Source organism: Phyllobates terribilis, unplaced genomic scaffold, assembly GCF_046119375.1.
Source record: "Phyllobates terribilis strain yellow unplaced genomic scaffold, ASM4611937v1 Scaffold_3__8_contigs__length_932513732, whole genome shotgun sequence".
NCBI classification, from domain to species: Eukaryota; Metazoa; Chordata; class Amphibia; order Anura; family Dendrobatidae; genus Phyllobates; species Phyllobates terribilis.
The window spans coordinates 619,488,389-619,512,159 of record NW_027362763.1 but is presented as its reverse complement, the minus strand read 5'-3'; the positions used below and the strand labels follow the sequence as shown (position 1 = coordinate 619,512,159).

General features: G+C 44.4%; 1 protein-coding gene across 5 annotated transcripts in view; it reads left to right on the top strand.

Moving 5' to 3' along the window:
* Positions 1 to 23,771, top strand: part of TMEM181 (transmembrane protein 181) — a 393,500-nt gene that overhangs the window by 167,299 nt on the left and 202,430 nt on the right. For all 5 annotated transcript variants that reach the window (XM_073671509.1, XM_073671510.1, XM_073671506.1 and 2 more), the window contains exon 2: positions 21,385 to 21,488. In XM_073671509.1, the coding sequence (XP_073527610.1) occupies positions 21,385 to 21,488 (104 nt within the window). The remainder of the gene's footprint in view (positions 1 to 21,384; positions 21,489 to 23,771) is intronic.

Sequence of the window (23,771 nt, the reverse complement as noted above, 5' to 3'; positions counted from 1 at the left end):
GACATAGCAACTACCAACAACAGGGGAGGGTCCACGACTACCATGAGGTATTTGAGGGCCAGCTGCTGCTTGCGATGCTACCAGAATGCATCGTCCAAGCACCATTTCTACTGCACCTCGAAGAAAATGGTTTCTCATCATCATTCGGTTTGTACTACGATCTTCAATTGCAGGCATACACAGCTGATTTGCGAGATCTTTCAGGAACTTTCTTCATTTATCCTTTGTCCTGAAGCTTGGATTGTGTTCTCTGTAGATGATGTAGGATGCTAACCCAGTGACGTCAATCATATTGTAGAAAAATGCCAGAGGCCAACGTAATGTTTGTCGTTTCACAGTATACTCTCCCAACATTTTATCCATAACATCAACTCCGCCTTTTGTTAAAAAATACAATTCATGGAAGAAAGGTAGTGAAATAACCCAAAATCAGGTATATTCTCAAAGTAATTATACAATATTATTCATACCAATTAACACTACCTATACTGGACTATATATGCCCCATCGTCAAAACACGTATAAGACACCAAAAAACAGAAAAAACGATAGAGGGGCCACAAATTAAGCAAAATAACAAAGTTTATTAAATATAATCGTATGCACAATGGGGGAAATGGAATAAGTACAGCAAAGAGGGTTAAAACCACATCCCGCCCCGCATGACAAACTCCGCACAAAGTGTCCCACTAGTCAAAAAGTACATCATAAGATTACAAACATATCCAAACAGAGAAGACATCACCATAGAGAAAAACAAAAGAGAGAGAGAGGGGAGAAGGGAAGGGAGAGGGGAGAAGGGAAGGGAGAGGGGAGAAGGGAAGGGGGAGGGGAGGGGAGAAAAGGAGAAGGAAAGGGGGAAGAAAGAGAAAAGGAAGGAGGGTAGGGGAAAGGAGGGGGAAGGGGGGGGGAAAGAAAAAAAGAAAAAAAAAGAAAAAGAAAAAAAGGGGGAGATCAACTCTGCATAATATTACCACAATAAATATATATATAATAATATTTATAAAAGGATCCCTATGACATTGGGATAAAATACGATCCAATGCATTAAATGACTCCCATATGTATGCACATTTCCCAGAATATATCCAGTACGTACCAAGGAGTTAGAGCCCACGTCACAGGGAAATCAAGAAAGCATTCAGTAGTGGAGGACTGTGTGAGGAGAGCGCACACGCGGGACGGGTATTGTGGTAATATTATGCAGAGTTGATCTCCCCCTTTTTTCTTTTTTTTTTTTTTTTCTTTTTTTCCTTCCCCCTCCTTTCCCCTCCTTTCCCCTACCCTCCTTCCTTTTCTCTTTCTTCCCCCTTTCCTTCTCCTTTTTTCCTTTTTCTTCCCCCTCCCCCTTCCCTTCTCCCCCCTCTCTCTCTTTTGTTTTTCTCTATGGTGATGTCTTCTCTGTTTGGATATGTTTGTAATCTTATGATGTACTTTTTGACTAGTGGGACACTTTGTGCGGCGTTTGTCATGCGGGGCGGGATGTGGTTTTAACCCTCTTTTCTGTACTTATTCCATTTCCCCCATTGTGCATACGATTATATTTAATAAACTTTGTTATTTTGCTTAATTTGTGGCCCCTCTATCGTTTTTTCTGTTTTTTGGTGTCTTATCCGCCTTTTGTTGTAGTATTTTATTATCTCTGGTTTGGCTGCTAGTGTCTCTTCAACTTCTCCCGTCATGTGCATAGATGATAGAAGCACGACTGATTTGTTCTTCTTTGGTACATATGAACAGACTGTTGCATCATGATTGTAGGCAAAATTTGTCGAGTTTACAGGCCTTTCTTTGGCAGGCTGCATGTTGCTAGGTGGGAACCTTTTGTTTTTTCTCACTGTACCAACTAGTGTCATGTTCCAGGAGTTCAATACCTTGGCTAGTTCCATGGTTGTAAAGAAGTTATCGGTGGTGACATTTCTTCCAGAGCCTTTATACGAGCTCACTAGGTCCAATACTGTTCGTTCACCAATGTTTACTTGTCGAGGACCATCAGTTGGTTTCCCAGTGTAGAGCTGACCTTGTAATGGCTAGGCGTTTGACGAGTCACAAGCCCATAAAATCTTTATGCCATATTTAGCTTGTTTTGAAGGTATATACTGGGTAAATTTAGTATGGCCTCTAAATGGAAATAATTGCTCGTCGACGGTGATACAATTATATGGCTTGTAGGCTCTCTCCAGATTTCTGTTCAGCATTGTCCAGATGTCCCGTATTGGTGCAGCTTTATCTGTTTGCTCACGTTCTGCACGTGTATTTTCGTTGTCAAATCTGATAAATCTGAGTATCATCTTGAAGAGGTCACGAGACATGGCTGCACGTATAAGAGGCAGAGCAGCAACATTCCACATTTCCTCCAGATTCTCTTTGTTGTCTCTGTGCACACCAGCAGCAATCCGTATGCCCAAAAATGCATGGAGTTCAATTTCAGTAAATTGCTTGAATGTTTTTTGTGGTGGCCGTTCAGAAGAATCAGGAAAACGTTGTACCAGTTCGTTGTTGTAAGCATCACAAACTCTCTTGGCCTTTCGATTATTTTCTCGTAATATGATGTCACACATCTCGGGAGTCATGATTGACTTGAATAGCTCTTTTGCTGTATACAGGTTGCTGATTGCTGCAGGGCCACCTCTTTGTCGTAGGACATTACGAGATTTTGTTTGTACATTTGGCAGTGGATCACTACACCATTGAGTTTTATCCTTAGCAGTCCAAATGTCGCCTGCACTTTGAGGCACAGACTCATCCTCAACACTTTCGTCTGAGTTGTATTCTTTTTTCCTGCTCTATAACCATTTCTTGTTCAATGTCTGAATCTTCTTCAGTAACATCCACTTGTGGTACATAGTTTTCATCATCAGATGCAACATATGGTTCTTCCTCATGCTCAGAATCAGATTCTTCTGATTTCATCAGACGTAAATCTGTAAATATGAAAAATAAATAATTTTCCGTAATACTACACAATACGACATTATTGGCTTTTCACAAAATGATACTAACCTGCAAACACATTTTCTTGGATTATGGCGGAAACTAGATCCAGCATCACTATCACTCATGATGACTTGGTAGATGAATTTTGGCTTTGTAATTTAGTACAGTAACACGTGGCAAGTAGAGTGAAACTCGATTCTAAAGTGCAGATAAAAAAGTTAATTATTTCTAGTGATAATTATTTATAAATGTCATTTATATATTATGTAAACCGTATACGGTTTCAGAATTTTCATTCCATCTTCGACTGTTTTTTCGACCAATAGAAAAATTGTAACAGAGCCACCATCTTTATTTTGTGCTGAATATAAGTAAAGCATCGTAAAACAATATGTAGATACTAATTATTATCCATTTTTCGTATAAAAATCATAGCTATAGTGATAAGTTTCATACAAAATATATGTAAGCCAAGTCCAGTCTCAAAGACAATTTCTGACTGTTCTGTCCCCACATAAGGCGAATGAAGGTATAACTGGCTGTTAGATGCTGTGAGACTTTCCTACCTTCGTATCCAAGAAATTGAAGACTTCACAAGCCTAGAAATCTGTGTGCTCACAGCAATTAGATGAACAGCAAAATGGCTACTGAGAGGAGGGAGGCAGGAAGAGAAGTAGAAGCCACTCCCAGTTTGAATCAACTTAATTGACAGCAACATAAGTGAGCAGTAACAACACCGGCCAATAGATATCAGCATAACATTTGTAGCTGAATGAACTTTAGTTTCTGAAACCGAGTAAAGGAGAAAGTCTTCCCACAGTGGAGGTATATATGAAGGTACAATTGTACCTCTGCAGCCTGTTAACGTTGTAAAATTATGCAGCCTGACGAAGGTTAAACAAATTACTAAATACTGTATTGTGATTGTGTAAAGTATTGTGATTATGTGAATGAAGCAAATAGGATTCTAAGGGATATTAAGGGGTGGGCGAGCGATCCACGTGGGGGATCCTTTGCATCACAGCCTGTGGCCCAGGTAATCCTCTTGATATAATGCAGCACTTGCTCTTCATTCTATTTTGTATCTATCTATTCTTATACCGTGCATTCGATATATTGACAAGTACAGTCTAGGTGCTGGCACATGGCATTTTGCTAATACTGATCATGAGTCCTCTTTGAGGAATTTCTAAGTAGTGCTTATGATATGCACTGTTATATGGATACTACCATGGGTATTATACTGTGGCTATTTGTTAGTCCTCTGTATTGGTATAACAGATGAAGGACTAGATATATATGTTTTTGCTGTGGCGCCGAGGCCCCCTATATATGCGGATCGCATCGTCCCTTCAGTGAGACGGTTTTTTCTACATGATATGTGTTTTTCTGTATTTCTGCATTGTACCCTATATTATGAAGTAAACTTTTTACACTATTTATGAATAAAAGTTAATTTTTATAATTGTGTTGGGTTTATATGGTCGTATTTTTTCTCTTCAAGTATTCAGCCTGTTAACGTTGTAAAATTATGCAGCCTGACGAAGGTTAAACAAATTACTAAATACTGTATTGTGATTGTGTAAAGTATTGTGATTATGTGAATGAAGCAAATAGGATTCTAAGGGATATTAAAGAAGTTGTGCACTACTTTAGGTTAATGCCCAATGCATCCCCCCGGGGCCCCTAAGACTTTTTGTAAATACCTTCTGCTGTTGATAATGCCTATGAGCGGCGCTATCGGTGGCCGATCACAGGCATCACATGACCCCCGGCTGCATGTCACAACAAGTGAGGCGTGACTCAGCGCTGGGGTTCCCACGTGCTTTCCCAATGAATGGGGAGAGTCAGAGCGCGTGGTGGCTACTGGGTGTGACGCAGGGGGGGTAACTCCGCCCACAGTCTGGCATCCACCTGGAACCAGGAAGAGAGAGACCCCCGGCTGCAGCCTGGACTTGTCATGACATCGGCGGATGTCAGAGCCGGCTGCAGCCGGGGGTCATGTGATGCCTGTGAGCGGCCAGTGATGGAGCCGCTCACAGGCATTATCTGCAACGTCAGGTAATTACAAAAAGGCTTAGAGGCCCCGGGGGCATACATTGGGGGGTAATCTAAAGTAGTGCACAACCCTTTTAATTATTATAGAGAGATCCATTATGATCCGCTGGAGAAGAGCAGTTTGGCGTATAAGAAATGAATAAAAATGGGAACTGATAAGGGGTTGTTGAACGAAAATGAGAAGAAATTCTTGACAATACAAAACCCATGTATGCCTTTCTATTACCACCTCCCAAAAATCCACAAGACTGTCATGAACCCACCAGGAAGACCTATTATATCGGGTATCGGTTCTCTTACAAGCAACTTAGCTGAATATTTGGACAATCTTCTTCAGCCCTTTGTTAAGAATTTAGAAAGTTATCTGCGAGATTCAGGTCACCTTATCAATTTGACAAAGGATATTAAATGGAAAAAATCCTTTACATTTATGAGTTTGGATGTCACTTCTCTTAACACAAACATTGATTGGGATATTGGCCTTTTATGCATTGAACATACTATCAGGGGGCATAATGGGTTGTCACCTTCCCATAAGTTCTTTATTTTTGCTAGGGTTAACGTTTATTCTTGAAAACAACTATTTCAATTTTCTGCAACACACCTACCATCAGATCAAAGGGATTGCGATGGGGTCAAAGGTCGCACCCACTTTCACCAATATTTTTATGGGCGTTTTTGAACAAATATTTATCAAGGGTTGTTTCATAAAGGCATTATATATATATATATATATATATATATATATATATATAGTCTTATCCTGTCTGTCCAGGAAATCCCGCGTCGCTGATTGGTCCGGCCGCGGCCAATCAGCGACGCGGGATTTCTGAAAAAAGATAGCGGCCGTTAGCGGCTCATCTGCCGGACGGAGGTCAGTGGCGATGCAGCAGGGAGATGACCGGCGCTAGCTGCTCATCTCCCCACTGCTTGCAGCACAAGTACCCCGACAGGCGCGCCGCTTACCTCCCGATGGCTAGTGTGAATGGAGGATCGGGGAGCGGCGCCGCCGGTCGGGATACTTCTGCTGCGAGCAGCCGCTCATCTCCCGGCTTCTCACAGCAGAAGTAGCCGCACAGGCAGCGCCGCTCCCCGGTACTCACTAATACGACGCTGATTGGTCGCGGGCGTCGACCGCGACCAATCAGCATTATTGGCGCCAAATTTAAACCCCGCTCTCCTAATTGGTCGCGGTGACCGCCCGCGACCAATCAGCGATTTTAAAGCCAAATTCAAACACCGCTCTGCTAATTGGTCGCTGCCGCCAGCCGCGCCCAATCAGCGAGATTGGCGCCGAATTTAAACAACGCTCTGCTGATTGGTCGTGGCCGCCGGCCGACCGCGACCAATCAGCCAGATTGGCGCCAAATTTAAACACCACTCTAATTGGTCGCGGCCAGCGGCCGCGACCAATCAGATTTCCAGCATGTCCCTCTTGCAGACTATCTCTTATTGCCTGCTGCAGCGTGTGCACAACACAGCGCATGTGATGAATAGGAAAGTGTTCTTAAGCAGCTTCAACAAGATCATCTATTTCTAAAGAATAATTTTGCTGTTCTTCTGTTGTAATATCTGTTTGTTCCTCAGTTACATGAACAGCACTGTGGCCTTCCATCTCAAACATACTGAATCCTACATTTTCTCCTAGCTGTTGTTCATTACTCTCATTCATCAGTTTAATTATCATGTTTGAGGCATTGTCCGTTACAATAGCAAGAACCTGTACTTTTTTGAGTTCGTAATCTTGCAGAACCTTTTCCACCAAGACCTGGAGAAACTCACTGGTGTGATGAGCTTTGGTGTCTTTTACTGCCAATGTCTTGGTAACTATTTCTTTGTCACAAACATATCGAACATTGATGGCAAAATAGTTCACTCTGTGACGTGTGCAGGCATCCATTTTAAGAAACATGACGCGTCTTTTGAGAGTCTTTTTAAGATCTTCCTTTTGCTTAACGGCTTCTTCAATCACTAATTTTCTAATACTTTCTCTTTCCAGAGAAACACCAAGTTTGCGGCCATTTCTCCATTAAGAGCTGTAAAAGCTGGTCGTACAAATAATGATAATGGTACACCGTCCTTCACAACAAGCTGGATGAGCTGTCTTATAACATATCTGCTGTCATTGTTACAGTAACTTTGTCACTTACAAAATCTCTTGTTAATGATGTTTGAGATGCTCTTTCCTCCTCCTTTCCTGGCAGGTAGTGCTGGGCGCGGGTTTCTTGGTGCTGGGCGCTGGTTTCTTGGTGCTGCTCTAATCTTTCTCATCCACTGCTTTCAGTACTTCTGGGTGGAAGCCTTGTAAATGTCTTTTTAGATTGGAAGCTCTTGTAGGAGCATTTTTATCACTGCCTGAGTATGCACTGTTATTGGCATCACAGCATTTGTTTTCCTCTGGGTCACTTGTCATACATTGACACAAAACATTTTTCATCTTGAGTCACTGTGAAATTCTCAAATACAGCTGACTTCATGGGGAGCTTCTTAGACATTTTGTAATCATATAAATACACTCTCAAAATAATTTTGTCCTATAAAATAATGTATATTATAATTCCAGCAAGAACAGGGAACTATGTACAGTGGGGAAAATAAGTCTTTGATACACTGACAATTTTGCAAGTTTTCCCACCTACAAAGAGTGGAGAGATCTGCAATTGTACACTTCACCTGTGAGAGACAGACTAAAAAAATCCAGAAAATCACATTATTTGATTTAAGTAATATGCATTTTATTGCATGAAATACGTATTTGATGCAATAGAAAAACAGAACTTAATATTTGGTACAGAAACCTTTGTTTGCAATTACTGAGGTCAGACGTTTCCTGTAGATTCTGTTTCAGGTGAAGTGTACCTATGATTAAAAATTTCAGACCTCTCCATTCTTTGTAGGTGGGAATCAACAGTGTATCAAATACATACTTTCCCCTCTGTATAATTTTAGATAGAAATAAAAGAAAATTTGCATAAATCAATAGTACAGATGACAAATATATAGTTTGTAAAATATGTTATTAGATAGCTTTACTTTGAATTTCCAATCTCAGGCTTTTCTTAGGGTACAGCTCACTAAATGCTTCACAGTCTATGAAGAGGGGGGAGGGAGGGAGCAAGTTTGTTGTGCATGATACTCCAGGAACAAAGAAACTGATAACAGAGCTAATAACTTGATGTTTTGGCTTCTATACCTATACAAGTCCTCATATAAGTCCTCATCAATCCTGTTGCTGTATATTCTCTGTATATTGTATGTATATTGTATAGAAGCTAGCTTCCCAAAAGTATATGAGCTCAAAGAAAAAAACAAACAAGCATACAGAGAGAACATACAGTATACTGGACTATTGATTTATGCACAGTTTATTGAAAGTTTAAATATGCTTTAAGAAGTAATTACCTTAATCTTGTTATCCTGTTCACTCTAGCAGTTCTTCTGAGATGAGTGCAGGCCTTCCTTCTTTCTGAGTGTGTATACTTTTTACCCTTGTCTGTAGAGGAGGAGCTTCACTGGTGCTGGAGTGCAGCACTGACTTATCTTAGCTAAGACAAAGCCTAGATTCTCAGGCTACATTCACACCATGGGCATAGCCAGGATCAAAACTGTGTGTGTGTGGGGGGGACGACCTCATACTGCACACCCCTGCACTTGAAAATAAAGCCTGCACCTTAAGATGATGTGGTGAATGCAGTCTATTTATTCCAACTATCAATTGATGTTGATGTGTTACTGAAGACGAGCAATGCCTGTCCTGGGCATCCTTTTGGGCAGCTATGAGGTGTACCTGACTGGTGCTAAAAAAAAAAGGAGTGTTAGTCTGTGTGCTACCTGGCTTTCATTCTTTTTGGTACAGATAAGATATGGATAGACAGATATGGATAAATGGATGGATAGATAGATAAAGTCATAGAGGGATAGATAGATGGATAGATGATATATAGCCATATGGATGGATAGCTGGAGGGATAAATGAAAGGATAGATGAACGCATAGATGGATAGCTAGATGGATGAATACATGGAGGGATAGATAGTGTGATAGACAGATGACAGCTACAGACAGCAAATAGTACATTGCACATATAGTTCACACATTGTACAGAGAGCACATAATAATCACCTACAATATTAGCATTAGTTACCTTCCTGTGACAGAGATGAGCAGTAGTACTTTAACTTTCTCCAGCTCGGGGCCCAGGAATCGGATCCTGTGCAGGGCAGGCACCCCTCCCCCTCCTCTCTCTGGTGAACAGGGCAGAAGACAGGACAGAGGAGGGGAGATTGCCCCCTGCAGTCTGGAGCCAGTGCAGGACGGGAGCACTGCAGTATACGAGTGAGTTTTGATAGGTGCGTGCCCCTGCTTCTAGGGGGGGGCAGCTGCCCCCCCTGCCCCTCGCTGTCTACGGCCATGATTCACACACAGCGTTTTTGCGGATCTGTTTTTTGCAGTAAAATGCAGTGTCTCTGGGCATCCCAGCAAAGTCAGTGGGTTTCAAGATATGACATTCAGACACATCGTTTTGTGAGGATCCGTTTTTGGGCTCAAAAACGGATCATCACAAAGAATGAGCATGTCAGTTTGTTCGGCGTTTTTCTAATCTGCTTTTGCTATTGAAAACATTATCTATGAGCTCAAAAAACTTTCAGGTGATGCGATTTTTTTAAAAAGCTGATCTGCTTTTGCAGCTGAAAAACGAATCCTCAAAAAACGCAGCAAAAACGCTGTGTGTGAATGTAGCCTTAGATCAGGAATAGAACAGCCATTTATAGGACATTTCATAACTTTCCAAATTCCTATGAAAAAATATTCAGCACATTCTGCATTGAACTACTGCACCAAATTTATTATATATTTTAGGAGTCGGTCCATTTTATTCCGACTCCACAGCCCTGTTAAAAACAACAGTATCACTGTGCTTAATTGGCCTGTAAACTCGCCTGACTTTAACCCCACAGAGAATCTATGGGGTATTGTCAAGAGGAAGATGAGAGACACCAGACCCAACAATGCAGACAAGCTGAAGGCTGCTATCAAAGCCACCTGGGCTTCCATAACACCTGAGCAGTGCCACAGGCTGATCGCCTCCATGCCACGCCGCATTGATGCAGTAATTGATGCAAAAGGAGCCCCGACCAAGTATTGAGTGCATTTACTGAACATACATTTCAGTAGGACAACATTTCGGATTTTAAAAACATTTTTCAAGCTGTTGTTATAAAGTATTCTAATTTACTGAGATAATGAGTTTTTTGTGTTTTCATTGGCTGTAAGCCATAATCATCAACATTAACAGAAATAAACACTTAAAATAGATCACTCTGTTTGTAATGACTCTATATAATATAAGTTTCACTTTTTGTATTGAAGAACTAAAATAAATTAACTTTTTGATAATCTAATTTTGTGAGATGCACCTGTAGTTTTATTTTTCCATCAACATGGCCGTGTGAGAGCTGTTTTTTGTGGGGTGAGTTGGGGTTTTGAATGACACCATTCAATTTACCATATACTGTACTGAAAACGGGAAAAAAAAATTCCTAACGACGTGAAATTGTGAAAATCATGCAATTACTCCATTATTTATGAAGGGAGTGTCAACTCCAAAACTCATTATGCATTCAGAAATGGGACTTATCCCCCTTAAGTCATACTTGTTCTATAAATATTGTTGCATTTTATATATATACAGTACAGACCAAAAGTTTGGACACACCTTCTCATTTAAAGATTTTTCTATGAAAATTGTACATTCACACTGAAGGCATCAAAACTATGAATTAACACATGTGGAATTATATACTTAACAAAAAAGTGTGAAACAACTGAAAATATGTCTTATATTCTAGGTTCTTCAAAGTAGCCACCTTTTGCTTTGATGACTGCTTTGCACACTCTTGGCATTCTCTTGATGAGCTTCAAGAGGTAGTCACCGGAAATGGATTTCATTTCACAGGTGTGCCCTGTCAGGTTTAATAAGTGGGATTTCTTGCCTTATAAATGGGGTTGGGACCCTCAGTTGTGTTGTGCAGAAGTCTGGTGGATACACAACTGATAGTCCTACTGAATAGACTGTTAGAATTTGTATTATGGCAAGAAAAAAGCAGCTAAGTTAAGAAAAACAAGTGGCCATCATTACTTTAAGAAATGAAGGTCGGTCAGTCAGTCCAAAAAATTGGGAAAACTTTGAAAGTGTCCCCAAGTGCAGTTGCAAAAACCATCAAGCGCTACAAATAAACTGGCTCACATGAGGACCGCCCAAGGAAAGGAAGACCAAGAGTCACCTCTGCTTCTGAGGATAAGTTTATCCGAGTCACCAGCCTCAGAAATCGCAGGTTAACAGCAGCTCAGATTAGAGACCAGGTCAATGCCACACAGAGTTCTAGCAGCAGACACAACTCTACAACTGTTAAGAGGAGACTTTGTGCAGCAGGCCTTCATGGTAAAATAGCTGCTAGGAAACCACTGCTAAGGACAGGCAACAAGCAGAAGAGACTTGTTTGGGCTAAAGAACACAAGGAATGGACATTAGACCAGTGGAAATCTGTGCTTTGGTCTGATGAGTCCAAATTTGAGATCTTTGGTTCCAACCACCGTGTCTTTGTGCAACGCAGAAAAGGTGAACTGATGGACTCTACGTGCCTGGTTCCCACCATGAAGCATGGAGGAGGAGGTGTGATGGTGTGGGGGTGCTTTGCTGATGACACTGTTGGGGGATTTATTCAAAATTGAAGGCATACTGAACCAGCATGGCTACCACAGCATCTTGCAGCAGCATGCTATTCCATTCGGTTTGCGTTTAGTTGGACCATCATTTATTTTTCAACAGGACAATGACCCCAAACACACCTCCAGGCTGTGTAAGGGCTATTTGACCAAGAAGGAGAGTGATGGGGTGCTACGCCAGATGACCTGGCCTCCACAGTCACCAGACCTGAACCCAATCGAGATGGTTTGGGTTGAGCTGGACCGCAGAGTGAAGGCAAAAGGGCCAACAGGTGCTAAGCATCTTTGGGAACTCCTTCAAGATTGTTGGAAGACCATTTCCGGTGACGACCTCTTGAAGCTCATCAAGAGAATGCCAAGAGTGTGCAAAGCAGTCATCAAAGCAAAAGGTGGCTACTTTGAAGAACCTAGAATATAAGACATATTTTCAGCTGTTTCACACTTTTTTGTTAAGTATATAATTCCACATGTGTTAATTCATAGTTTTGATGCCTTCAGTGTGAATGTACAATTTTCATAGAAAAATCTTTAAATGAGAAGGTGTGTCCAAACTTTTGATCTGTACTGTGTGTGTGTGTGTGTGTGTGTGTGTGTGTGTGTGTGTGTGTATATATATATATATATATATATATATATATATGTATATATATATATATATATATATATATATATCAGAATTAGAGGATATTACTAGTGTTGAGCGAGCATGCTCGACACTGCTCGGTACTCGCCCGAGCATCACGCTACTCGGGATGTTCGGCGAGCACCGAGCATTTCCGGGTTACTCGGGCGGGAGCTCGGGTCTCCGCCCTGCATGTTTGGCGCTCTTTACAGAGCCAATGAACATGCAGGGATTGCCAGCCAGTCACTGTAATGCTGCAGCCATGTTGGTTGTGAGCATTACAGTGATTGGCTGGCCGCACAGCGTCACCTCGAGTATTTAAAACCGCGCGCCGCCATCTTGGACACAGTCGCTCCGGATTAGACAGTGTAGGGACAGCGCTGCTGATTTAGGGAGAGATATAAACTGCGAAATAGTTAGTGTAGGGTCTGTAAAGGCTGCCAGAACAAACAGTCCTTTTCAGGACTAATATCCATCCTAGATACCAGGCAGGCAGGCTGTATAGGTGACGCAGTGGTTATACCAGCAAACGCTGCATTACAGTCCTGTGTGCTCCTGTTGCTGAAATTGCTGGACTTAGCACCAGGTGTCGGGGGCCAGGAAAAATCCTTTTTTTTAATCTACATCCTCCTTTTTTTTTCCTTCACACTGTACAAATACCCGTCTTATTAACCTTTTGGTGTGTCTCCCCCCCCCCCCAAAAAAAAAGCGTGTCTCTGATTTTTCAGACACAAATATAACTGTTGAAAATAGTCTGGTGTAGGCTAGAGAAACAGAAGTGTTTTTTTGCATTTCCACGGTTCAAACCTCTGTATTATCCATTTTGGGCCATTTGTATCTAAAAAAAACAAAACAGTTTGAGTGTGTCGCTCACTGTTCAGCCGCAAATATCTCTATTTAAAAAAGTGTGGTATACCCCAGTAAACAATAACTGTGGTTTTGCCATCCCACGGTAAAAAATCTCTATTATTCAGGTTTTGGTATATTTTCCGTAAAGAAAAACAGTAGTGTCTCCTGACTGTTGTGACACAAAAATATATCTGTTGAAAATAGTCTTGTGTAGGCCCGACATCCCAGTGTGGTTTCGCAGTTCCACGGGTCAAATCGCTGTACTATCCAGTTTTGGGCCTTTGGTATCTAAAAAAAAAAGAAGCAGTTTGAGTGTGTCGCTCACTGTTCAGCAGCAAATATCTCTATTTAAAAAAGTGTGGTATACCCCAGTAAACAATAACTGTGGTTTTCCTCTTCCACGGTTCTAATCTACTCTTTATTACCCTTTTTCCATTGATAGTGCAAGTGTAAGCTATTTTACTTCATTTACAATGGGTAAGGGACGTGGAAGTGGACGTTCTGGTGATGGTTCGTGCAGAGGACGGGGCCGTGGCCAAGGTGAAAATGTGCCACAACCAACAGCTACATCTTCTCGCTCCCACTTCTTGACCGAATTACTAGGGAAGCACAGAACAACACCAGTATTGAGAACTGATCAGTGTGAACAGGTTATTAATTGGATAGCAGATGATACTTCCAGTTACCTGGGCACCACCACCTCCGGTCTGTCTTCCACACGGTCAACTCTTAGTAGCCGTGAGTCTTGACCGCATACTCCTCCTCACCCTGATGCTCCTTCCTCCCACCATGTGAGTGTCGTCAGACAGCAAGTGATCCCACACTTGGACACTCTGAAGAGCTGTTCACTGGTCCATTTCCATATTTGGGCCCCTCGCCTGATACGCTTGAAGTGGGGGAAGAGGAGATCCCATGTTGCGTTGCCCAAATATTTGAACAGCCACGACCACAGGAAGTCGACGTTGGCAATCTGCAACAAGAGGTGGACGATGACGAGACACAATTGCCAGGAAGTGAGGAGGAGGATCGTGGTGCGCAAGTGGAAGAGGAGGAGGTGGTGGATGATCTAGTAACTGACCCAACGTGGAAGGAGGACTTGCAGAGTGAGGCCAGCAGCACACAGGGGGAGGGAGGCAGAGTACCCCAACAGGCAGGAAGAAGCAGTGTGGTGGCTGCAAACAGAAGGCAGGCCTCCGTTCCCCGTAACACCAACACGAGGGACGTTGCCAGTACAAGCGGTAGGTCTTCCAGAGTCTGGAATTTTTTTAAAGACTCTGCTGATAACCCCAAAAAGGCCATATGTTTCACCTGCCATGCCAGCATCAGCAGGGGTGACAAAACTACCAGCCTGACCACCACCAGCATGATCAGGCACATGGCAGCAAAGCACCTGACTTTGTGGGGCGAAACCCAGGGTCCACGACCAGTGTCAGCGGGTGTCACCACTGCTTCTTCCACTGTTGTGCGTGCAATAGAACCCCCTGTTGTGTGTGCAAGGCAATCCCCTGTCCATACTGCATGTAAAGATGTCCCCTCCTTTCAGTCTTCACTTGTTATGGCAGTTTCTCAAGAAACCGCATCAACGTACACGTCCCACCGCAGCGTTCAATTGTCCATATCCCAGACCTTTGAACAAAAGCGGAAATTCGCAGCTAACGCCCCACAGGCCACAGTCCTAAATTCGCACATTTCACGACTGCTTGCGTTGGAAATGCTGCCTTTTAGGCTGGTGGAGACGGAATCCTTCCGCAATCTTATGGCAGTGGCCGTCCCTCGGTACTCGGCCCCCAGCCGACACTATTTTGCCCGGTGTGCCATCCCCGCACTACACAAGCACGTGTCCCAAAGCATCTGCCGTGCCCTCAACAACGCAGTTACTGGGAGAGTCCACCTGACAACGGACACGTGGACAAGTGCTTGTGGCCAGGGACGGTACATCTCTCTGACGGCATACTTTGTAAACATAGTGGAAGCCGGGAACCAGTCGGACCTTGGGACGGAACACATCCTCCCCACACCGAGGATTGCGGGCCCTATGTCAGTCAGAGTTGCCCCCACAGTGTACAGCTCCTGCGCATCCTCCTCCTCCTCATGTTCAGCCTCCATCTCAGATATCACCACATCAGTTACAAGCTGGAAGCATTGCAGTACTGCCTCCGCCAAGCGGCAACATGCTGTGCTGAAACTCATAAGCTTAGGTGATAAACCTCACACTGCTTGTGAGTTGTGGACAGCTGTGAAAGAGCAGGCAGATCTGTGGCTGAGACCGCTGAACCTACATCCCTGCATGGTCGTGTGTGACAATGGCCGTAACCTGGTGGCGGCTCTGAGGCGAGGTGAGATCACACACGTACCATGCCTGGCTCATGTGCTTAACCTCGTGGTTCAGCGGTTTCTTAAATCGTACCCCGAGTTGCCAGATCTGCTCGTGAAAGTACGCCACCTGTCAGCTCATTTTCGCAAGTCGGCTACAGCTTCCGCCGCCCTTGCTGTGTTGCAGCAGCGTTTGCAGCTTCCGTCACACCGACTGGTGTGTGATGTCCCCACACGTTGGAACTCTACCCTCCACATGTTGCAAAGGATTTGTGAGCAGAAGAGAGCAGTTGTGGAGTACCAGCTGCAACAAGGCCGTTGATATTCAGGTCAGACTCCACACATAAGACCTCAGGAGTGGACCTGGATGTCTGACATATGTACCATCCTGACAAACTTTGAGGAGGCCACCAAGATGGTGAGTGGCGATGACGCCATCATTAGTGTCAGCATCCCCCTTGTCTGTCTTTTGCAACGCTCTCTGCAGAGAATTAAAGAGGAGGCATTGCAGCCAGAGTATGATGAGATGGATCAAGAAGCCGTAGCGGGCGATTACACACAGCCCAGCCTCATCTCATCCCAACTTGCATTGGGAGACAATGAGGGAGAGGAGGAGGAGGAGGAAGAACAGGAGCTGCTATCATGCGTTGTAGACGGTAGTACCTGTACAAGTGTCATACCGTCGGTTCAGCGTGGGTGGCCTGAGGACAGGGGGGAGGAGGAAGAGGAGGAGGAGGAGAGCATGGTCAGTCGTCATCTTGGTGAGGACACGGAAGTCTTGCCCGTTACCAGTCTGGCACGCATGGCTGACTTTATGTTACGCTGCCTTAACCGTGACCCTCGCGTTGTCAAAATGTTGGGTGACAGTCATTACTGGTTGGTGACACTTGTAGACCCCCGCTACAAGGAGAACTTTCACTCTCTTATTCCTGAGGTGGAGAGGTCTACAAAAATGGGGCAGTACCAGAAGGCCCTTGCTGCAGAACTCTTAAAAAAAATTCCCATCTGAACACGCTAGCGGCAGAGGTCACAGTTCGTTGCCCAACCAAGGCGTACAGGCGAGAGAGATGCAACTCCAATCCAGCAGAGGCAGGGGAACACTGTCAATTTTCTGGGACAGTTTTCTGACTCCCGCCCAGCTTACAGGCCCTGAGGCTCGGGGTACTCTCACAAGGAGTGGAAAGTTTCAAAAGATGCTGAGGGAGTACCTTGCCGACCGTACCAGCGTCCTCCTTGATTCCTCTGTGCCTTTTAATTATTGGGTATCCAAGCTGGACACTTGGAATGAACTCGCTCTGTACGCCTTGGAGGTCATGGCCTGCCCTGCCGCTAGCGTGTTATCGGAGCGTGTTTTTAGTGCCGCTGGGGGAATTATAACTGATAGGCGCACTCGCCTGTCAACTGACAATGCTGACAAGCTGACCCTTATCAAAATGAACAAGGGCTGGATTGGGCCAGACTTCTCATCACCACCAAATGACAGCAGAGTAACATAAAGTCAAATCCACTGTGTTATTTCGGGAGGTGTATTCACATGCACCGCTTCACACCCACACATGGGTATACGCTTCCTCGTTTCGGCTGTTTTATCTTCTTCTTATCTTCAGCCTCCACCACCACTATACCACCAGGGTGCCAGCATTGCAAGTTCCTCCGTCCTTATTTTTGGCAGCTTTTGCTTGCAAGGCATAAGCAAATACTATGGGACACCCACTCCCCAATAATGGGACTTATGTTTGTAATATGCTGTACTGCATGGCTCTTGTAAGGGGCATTGCAAGTTGCTTCGTCCTAATTTTTGGCAGCTTTTGCTTGCAAGGCATAAGCAAATACTATGGGACACCCACTCCCCAATAATAGGACTTATGCTTGTAATATGCTGTACTGCATGGCTCTTGTAAGGGGCATTGCAAGTTGCTCCGTCCTAATTTTTGCCAGCTTTTGCTTGGAAAGCATAAGCAAATCCTATGGGACATCCACTCGCCAATAATGGGACTTATGTTTGTAATATGCTGTACTGCATGTGACGCGCCCCCTGGGCCGTGTGTACACGTGTGTGGGATACCCGGTGCCGGGTCTCTGGTGTCTGTAGTCCCCGTAGCGGTGACCCGGTCCCGTGGCTCAGGCTGGTCAAACCAGTGGCAGAGTTTCTTAGGTTTTGAGGTTAATTGTCCGACTGCGCCACCAGTGAATTGCGGTCAGGGAGTACCACCGCTGCGAGGCAGACCGCTGAGGCTGGTGTTGTGTGCGCAGCAGAGAATGGGAAAACTCCCCACTGGAGGAGTATAGCCTCAGGGCAGTGAGTGTGGATGATGGGGGTGATGGTGCAAGAGCGCAGCAGGAACGACTCAGAGTCTTTGCAGTGCATTTCAGGGTCTTTACTGATGATTATAAGGTAGACCCTCCCGGGAGTACTGGCTAGCATAAGAGGCCTGGTCAGTCTGTGAGCAAGCAGGAGTTCCCCTGGCCAGGTGGAGTTGTAGGCCTCCCCGTCTGTCTGCACTCTTCCTGGCTACCTTGCTGTAAGCGGGTAGAAGTAGCCCACGTCCCTGAGTGTACCGTGTAGTGCTCACCCGTATGGCTGGTGACTTGGGGCCTTCTGTTAGCATCCTCTCCACGACGGCGGTGCTGGTCCCTTGCTTGTGACTGAGCCTCCGGGCTTCTATGGCCAGAGGACCTGAAATCCCCTGCCGGCTGGTTTCTGCCGCTGGATATATAAGTCCTCACAGCCTCGGACTCCTGTGTCCGGTTCCTATTGTCTTCTGCCAGTGCGAGCTCTGCTCAGCTTCCAGCCCCTGGTCTTTAGCTCCTAGCTCCTACAGAGCTCCTTGCTGTTACTTTCCCTTGCTCTCACTCTGTCTCTGACTGTTCTCTGTTCTCTGACTCACTCAACCCCGCCCCAGATCCAGTTTATAAGGGCAGAATTCTCCCCTCCCAGGACTGGGGCAGGAGGATGTTGCATGTTTAAGGGATCCTGACCAGGAAACCTCCCACTTGCTCTCCGACGTAATATCTCTATTACTGTGGTGACCAGACCCCTGGGGTGCCACACATGGCTCTTGTAAGGGGCATTGCAGTTCCTCATAATTTTTGGAAAGCCTTCCATTCACTGCTTAGTCCAACAGTGCACAGGAGACCCAGTTGCTATAAATGGAAAAAAAGGTTTAGTTAACGCCCTCTGACCTCCTTGTCATTTCCAAGGGGCATTGGAGTGCCTCGAAATTTTTGGTAGGCATTGCACTCACTGTATGCCCTATAACTGTGTAGCCGAACCGCTCCTTTTGTTACAGATACATATCCTACAAGACATATCTGGTTGACTGGCCTGATATTGATGTGAATGGTCCCTGTTCCTCCTGCTCTTTCTCCTTTGCCACTACCTCATCCATCATTTATCACCTGAAGCTTTGTTTTAACGGGAGTCATAGAACTTGGATAGTAGCAGGAAAACATCCAGCAACCCTCGGAGGAGGTAGGATATGCGCCAAAACGCTGACCACCTCAGGCCTAGCCGCTACTACATACATGCGCTTGCATTACAACAAAACAAAGCAGATGCTAACTTCTATCATCCTCATCATGCTCCTCACCTTGGCACTCTCAACTCCCCTGATGGGGAAGCTAGGGCCCACCGGTGGAGTCTGATAGTCCGGTGGGCTCGTCCAATGCTGCCCTAAAGCAGGCCAGGCTAAGAAAAGTGTGGGAAAGGTTACCGGGACAAATAGGGGTGGCTGGGGACCGAGTATGGACACCCGACCACCCCCTGGAGGCTGGGGAGCAAGCGGGGACACCCGGCCACCAGGCGGCTGGGGACTGAGTATGGATACCAGGCCGCCGACACAGCCATGGTGTGGTGGCCAGATTCCGCCTCCACATGCCTAAAAGTCCCAATTTAAAGTGCAAGGAAGCAAGCAGTATGGTATTGCAGCCTGGGGGTGGGTGGGTGGCAGGCTGCATAATTGCGCTTGCATTGCAAGGAATGGGGGAGGTACAATTGAACACTGCCCTGGGACTAGAACTTGCATGGGGATAGTTGCAAGTCTGCATCTTCTGATGTGGCAAGGATCACTTATGATGGGCAGACTTTTAGACAGTGACCTGGGAGTCAGAGATGCTTACAGGGGTCTTTCCCATGCTGTTCCCATGTCTTTTCAGCACTTTATGCATGTGTCACAGCACATGGCCAGATAAGGTTGTAAAATGTTAAAATTACACTTCCCGGTGAATGCATTTGTCATAGTTGAAAGCAATACAAAAGTGCAAAAACGCATAAAAAATGTTACTTGTGAACATAGCCGAAGGTGTGGAGGAGTATTTTTGTTTTTGGTCATTTATTTTAGCTTATACACAAGTCTTTTCCCTGGAAAGGATGTTCCTTAACATATTTCACAGGAAAAAAGTTTGTTTAGTTTTTGAACGTTTTATTGTGAGCCCGTAAAAGTGGCTTAATACCTCTGACCACGTTGTTGACAGCAGTGACCTGGGGGTCAGAAATGCTTCCTGGGGCGATCCCCATGCTGTCCCCATGTCATTTGAGTACTGTCACTATCGTTTTGGGCACTTGTTAGGCTTTTAAAAGACTGCCGGGGGTGCCACTGCAAAAATGCTCGAGTCTCCCATAGACTAACATTGGGCTCGTTGCTCGGGTCGAGCACCCGAGTATCACGGTGAGCTCGGCCCGAGGTTTGAGCACCCGAGCATTTTAGTGCTCGCTCAACACTAGATATTACCTCAATACCAGTGTCAACAGTAGACCCCCACCCCCATAACAGTGCATCATGACCACATTTTTTGCTTCAATTTTTTTTATTTTCCACCTCTAAAATCTAGGTGCATCTTATGGTCCGAAAAATATGGTAATTGCTATCACCTGTCCTTTGTTCCAGGAGGATAAAATTCCCATTGGTGCTGCTGCTGTAGCATAACAAGGAGAGCATAGTTTTTTTTTGCCTTGTTTTTCTTCTTTTTTTTAACGCTGTTCTCTGTAGGGGTTAACTAGTGTGACAGTTTAATAGATCAGGTCAATCTTCACACAGCGATACCAAATATGTGTACTTTTTTATTTTTGTTTTAACATAAATATGTGTATTTATTGGTGTTTTATTTTTTGTTTGTTTTTTGCAATAATTTTTTCAATCTACTTCTTAACTTTTTAATTTTTTTATTTAGTCCCTCTATGGGACATTAACTTTTATTTGTCTGATCACAGGTCTCATACATTGCATTTAGTCACGGGGTTGCTGATGGGGCTGAGAGAGGGAGCCCCTTCCCTCTCACATCCTTCCAAATGTTGCGATTGCTATCGATCGCGGCATCTGGAGGGTTAATCCGCCTGGGGCGGTGCTAGCACCCTCTTTGGCTATTACTACAGGAGCTCAGCTGTTAGCTGAGCTGAGCTCCTTCGATGATCTTGCAGGAGATTTCAGCACCTCCTGCACGATCATGCTGTGATTGGCCAGTCAGATTAACCGACCGATCACAGCGCTCTGACGGCCATGCTGATCAGCAGTAATTGACAGCCGTTGGCACTGAACTGTAACTTTGTGATTTAACACAGTTACAGTTTTAATGCATGACAGACATAGCATGTCATGTTGCGGGAACTGACACCCTCTCATGTCGTGCTATGTCCGTCATTTGTTGTAAAGGGGTTAATCTAGTACATATAAGTTATAATAGTCTAGACCCTTCTTGAACTGTATTAGTAAATTCCTCTTCAGAGAGTTTTATCTGTTATATTCATTCAGTGCTCTTACAGTAAAGTGGATGTTTGAAAAAACCTCTTATTAGACTTAGTCACCATTTGGTAAGAAATGCTGTGTAACATCATGGCTCCTTATGGCGTTTAGTTGTCACTAATGTTATTTATCCGTTTATTGCAGGTTGGCCCCCATGCGCCTGTACACACTCTCAAAGCGTTACTTTGTTTTGGTGTTTGTTGTATTTTTCCTGTGCTTTGGATTAACGCTTTTTATTGGAATAGCAGGTAAATCTTTCCTATTTTCTCTCCACTGTATAAAAGTCACGTAAGTTTGTAATTATATATTCTTACACATAAGTGTTGAGTGTGTATATAGTTTGATATAGGGCTTTCTTTGGACAATTTCTTACAGGGGTCCTATGATTAAAGTGAACCTGTCAGCTGATAGACGTTGTCCGGTCCACGGGTGCATGTATCAGACACTGACTGTATGATCTCTACCAGGTATGTCTGACTCAAGTGATGCAGCATTTCAGAGTCGGACATACCTGGCCAAGGTCATACAGCCAGCCCTTGACGCATGCTGCATGTGGAGCAGGCACCATGTATCAGCTTTCAGGTTCCTTTGAAAGGGAACCTGTCACCGCTTTTTTAGCTATTATACTGGCCACAATGTGTTGTTAGTGTGCAATGTGCATCATTAACAAGTTTTTACCAAAGAAAAACTCCCAGTATTAGGTTTAAAAAAAACACTTTATAACATTAAGGTATCCCCTCACATACCTTTTATCTTTTAGTCATAGGGGTGGTGACTATCTTTTCAGTTACAGACTTTTTAAATTAGGCACGCCCACAGCATTGCATTTGATTTTTGTGACTGGGCCGATGTCATGGCAACCACATAATATATCCCACGCGTGCGCACTGCTTATACGCTCCCCGGGCATGCATATGGACTCTGGGTGTACAGCAACAGCTTCATGTCAGCTGTGTGCATGCTCTGGAGCTCAGTGTGGAGAGGGAACACACTGACGCGCACAGCGTGCGCTGACATGTCATGTGACCACTGACTCAAAGCGGCTCTGGCGCATGCGCACATCTGACATGAAGCTGAGGCTGTACACCCAGAGTCAGTGTGCATGCCCGGGGAGCATATAGGCAGTGCGCACACGCGGGATATACTACGTGGTTGTCTAACGCTCCCTAATGTTATAAAGTGTTTTTTTTAATCCTAATACTGTTAGTTTTTCTTTAGTAAAAACGAGTTAGTGATGCAGATTGCACAATAACAACACATTGTGGCCAGTATAATAGCTAAAAACAGGGTGACAGGTTCCCTTTAAGCTGGTCACACATTGTCCCTCCCTCTATCACAAATTGCAGCCTGCCAAAATCTATGGTGATATTTTACAAGTGTTCACAGTTGCGCATATGGCAGCGCTACAATGTAGTGTTTTTTTATTGATATTTTTGTATAGATTGTACAAATATCTATTTTGTCTATTGATTGTATAAGCACTATAGTTGGTCCATGCTCTGGGTCTCCCTGTAATTAATTTTTATCCTAAATCCCTATTTAGTGGCATAATCTAAACTATTTTCGTAAACGAAAAATCCCCTATCTTTCCATAACCTGCTTTTCTTTTTTTTCTTTCAACTTCCTTTTTGATGCTGCTTTTGAGAATCCCAGTGCATGCTGGGATTTTCAAATGAAGCATCATCAGGGAGCAGAGGCTGTAGTCCCTTCCGCAGCCCCGGCCCCATCCATGAAATGAAACATCATCAGTGACCTTTGTTTCAGGGACTGGACTAGTCCCATGCGATGTGCACAATGACAGTGTGACGATACAGCTTAAAATCTTAATAAACCAGATGATTAGATTAGTTAAGTCAAGAGAAATACATTATTGTGTTTTATTAGAGATTGCTGGCTGTGTATTATTAATGTTCTGCTTGCTCGTCAGTTTATGTACACTAATTTAACTTGTAAAGTGTCCAGCATTCCACTAATCTCATTAGTATCTCAGGAGCCTCTAACCATTGTTCAAAAATCATCTAGGCCCATTGTGTGAGTGTTGAAAGAAGATCCGGCGGAGCCTTCACCCATGAAGTCTCACATGTAGACCCAGATGATGCAGTGGACCTGAGAAAGATACCTCCAATAATGCACACTTAAGGTACCTTCTCACATAACGACGCACCAGCGATCCCGACAACGATGTGACCTGGCCGATATCGCTGGTGCGTCGCTATGTGGTCGCTGGTGAGCCGTCAAACAGGCAGGCTCACCAACGATCAGGGGAGCAGCGACATCGTGGAAAGAATCTTTCCACGATGTCCTGCTCCTGGTTACGAGCCTGCTGAAGCAGGAGCAGGCTGGTAACTATGGTAAACATCGGGTTGCTAGGGGCACACGTGCACTTAGTAACCCGCTGTTTATCATGGTTACCACTCTGCTACAGTGAGCGGGAGGTTACCGCTCACTTTAGCAGGCTCGTAACCATGATAAACAGCAGGTTACTAAGTGCACTTGTGCCCCTAGTAACCCGATGTTTATCATGGTTACTA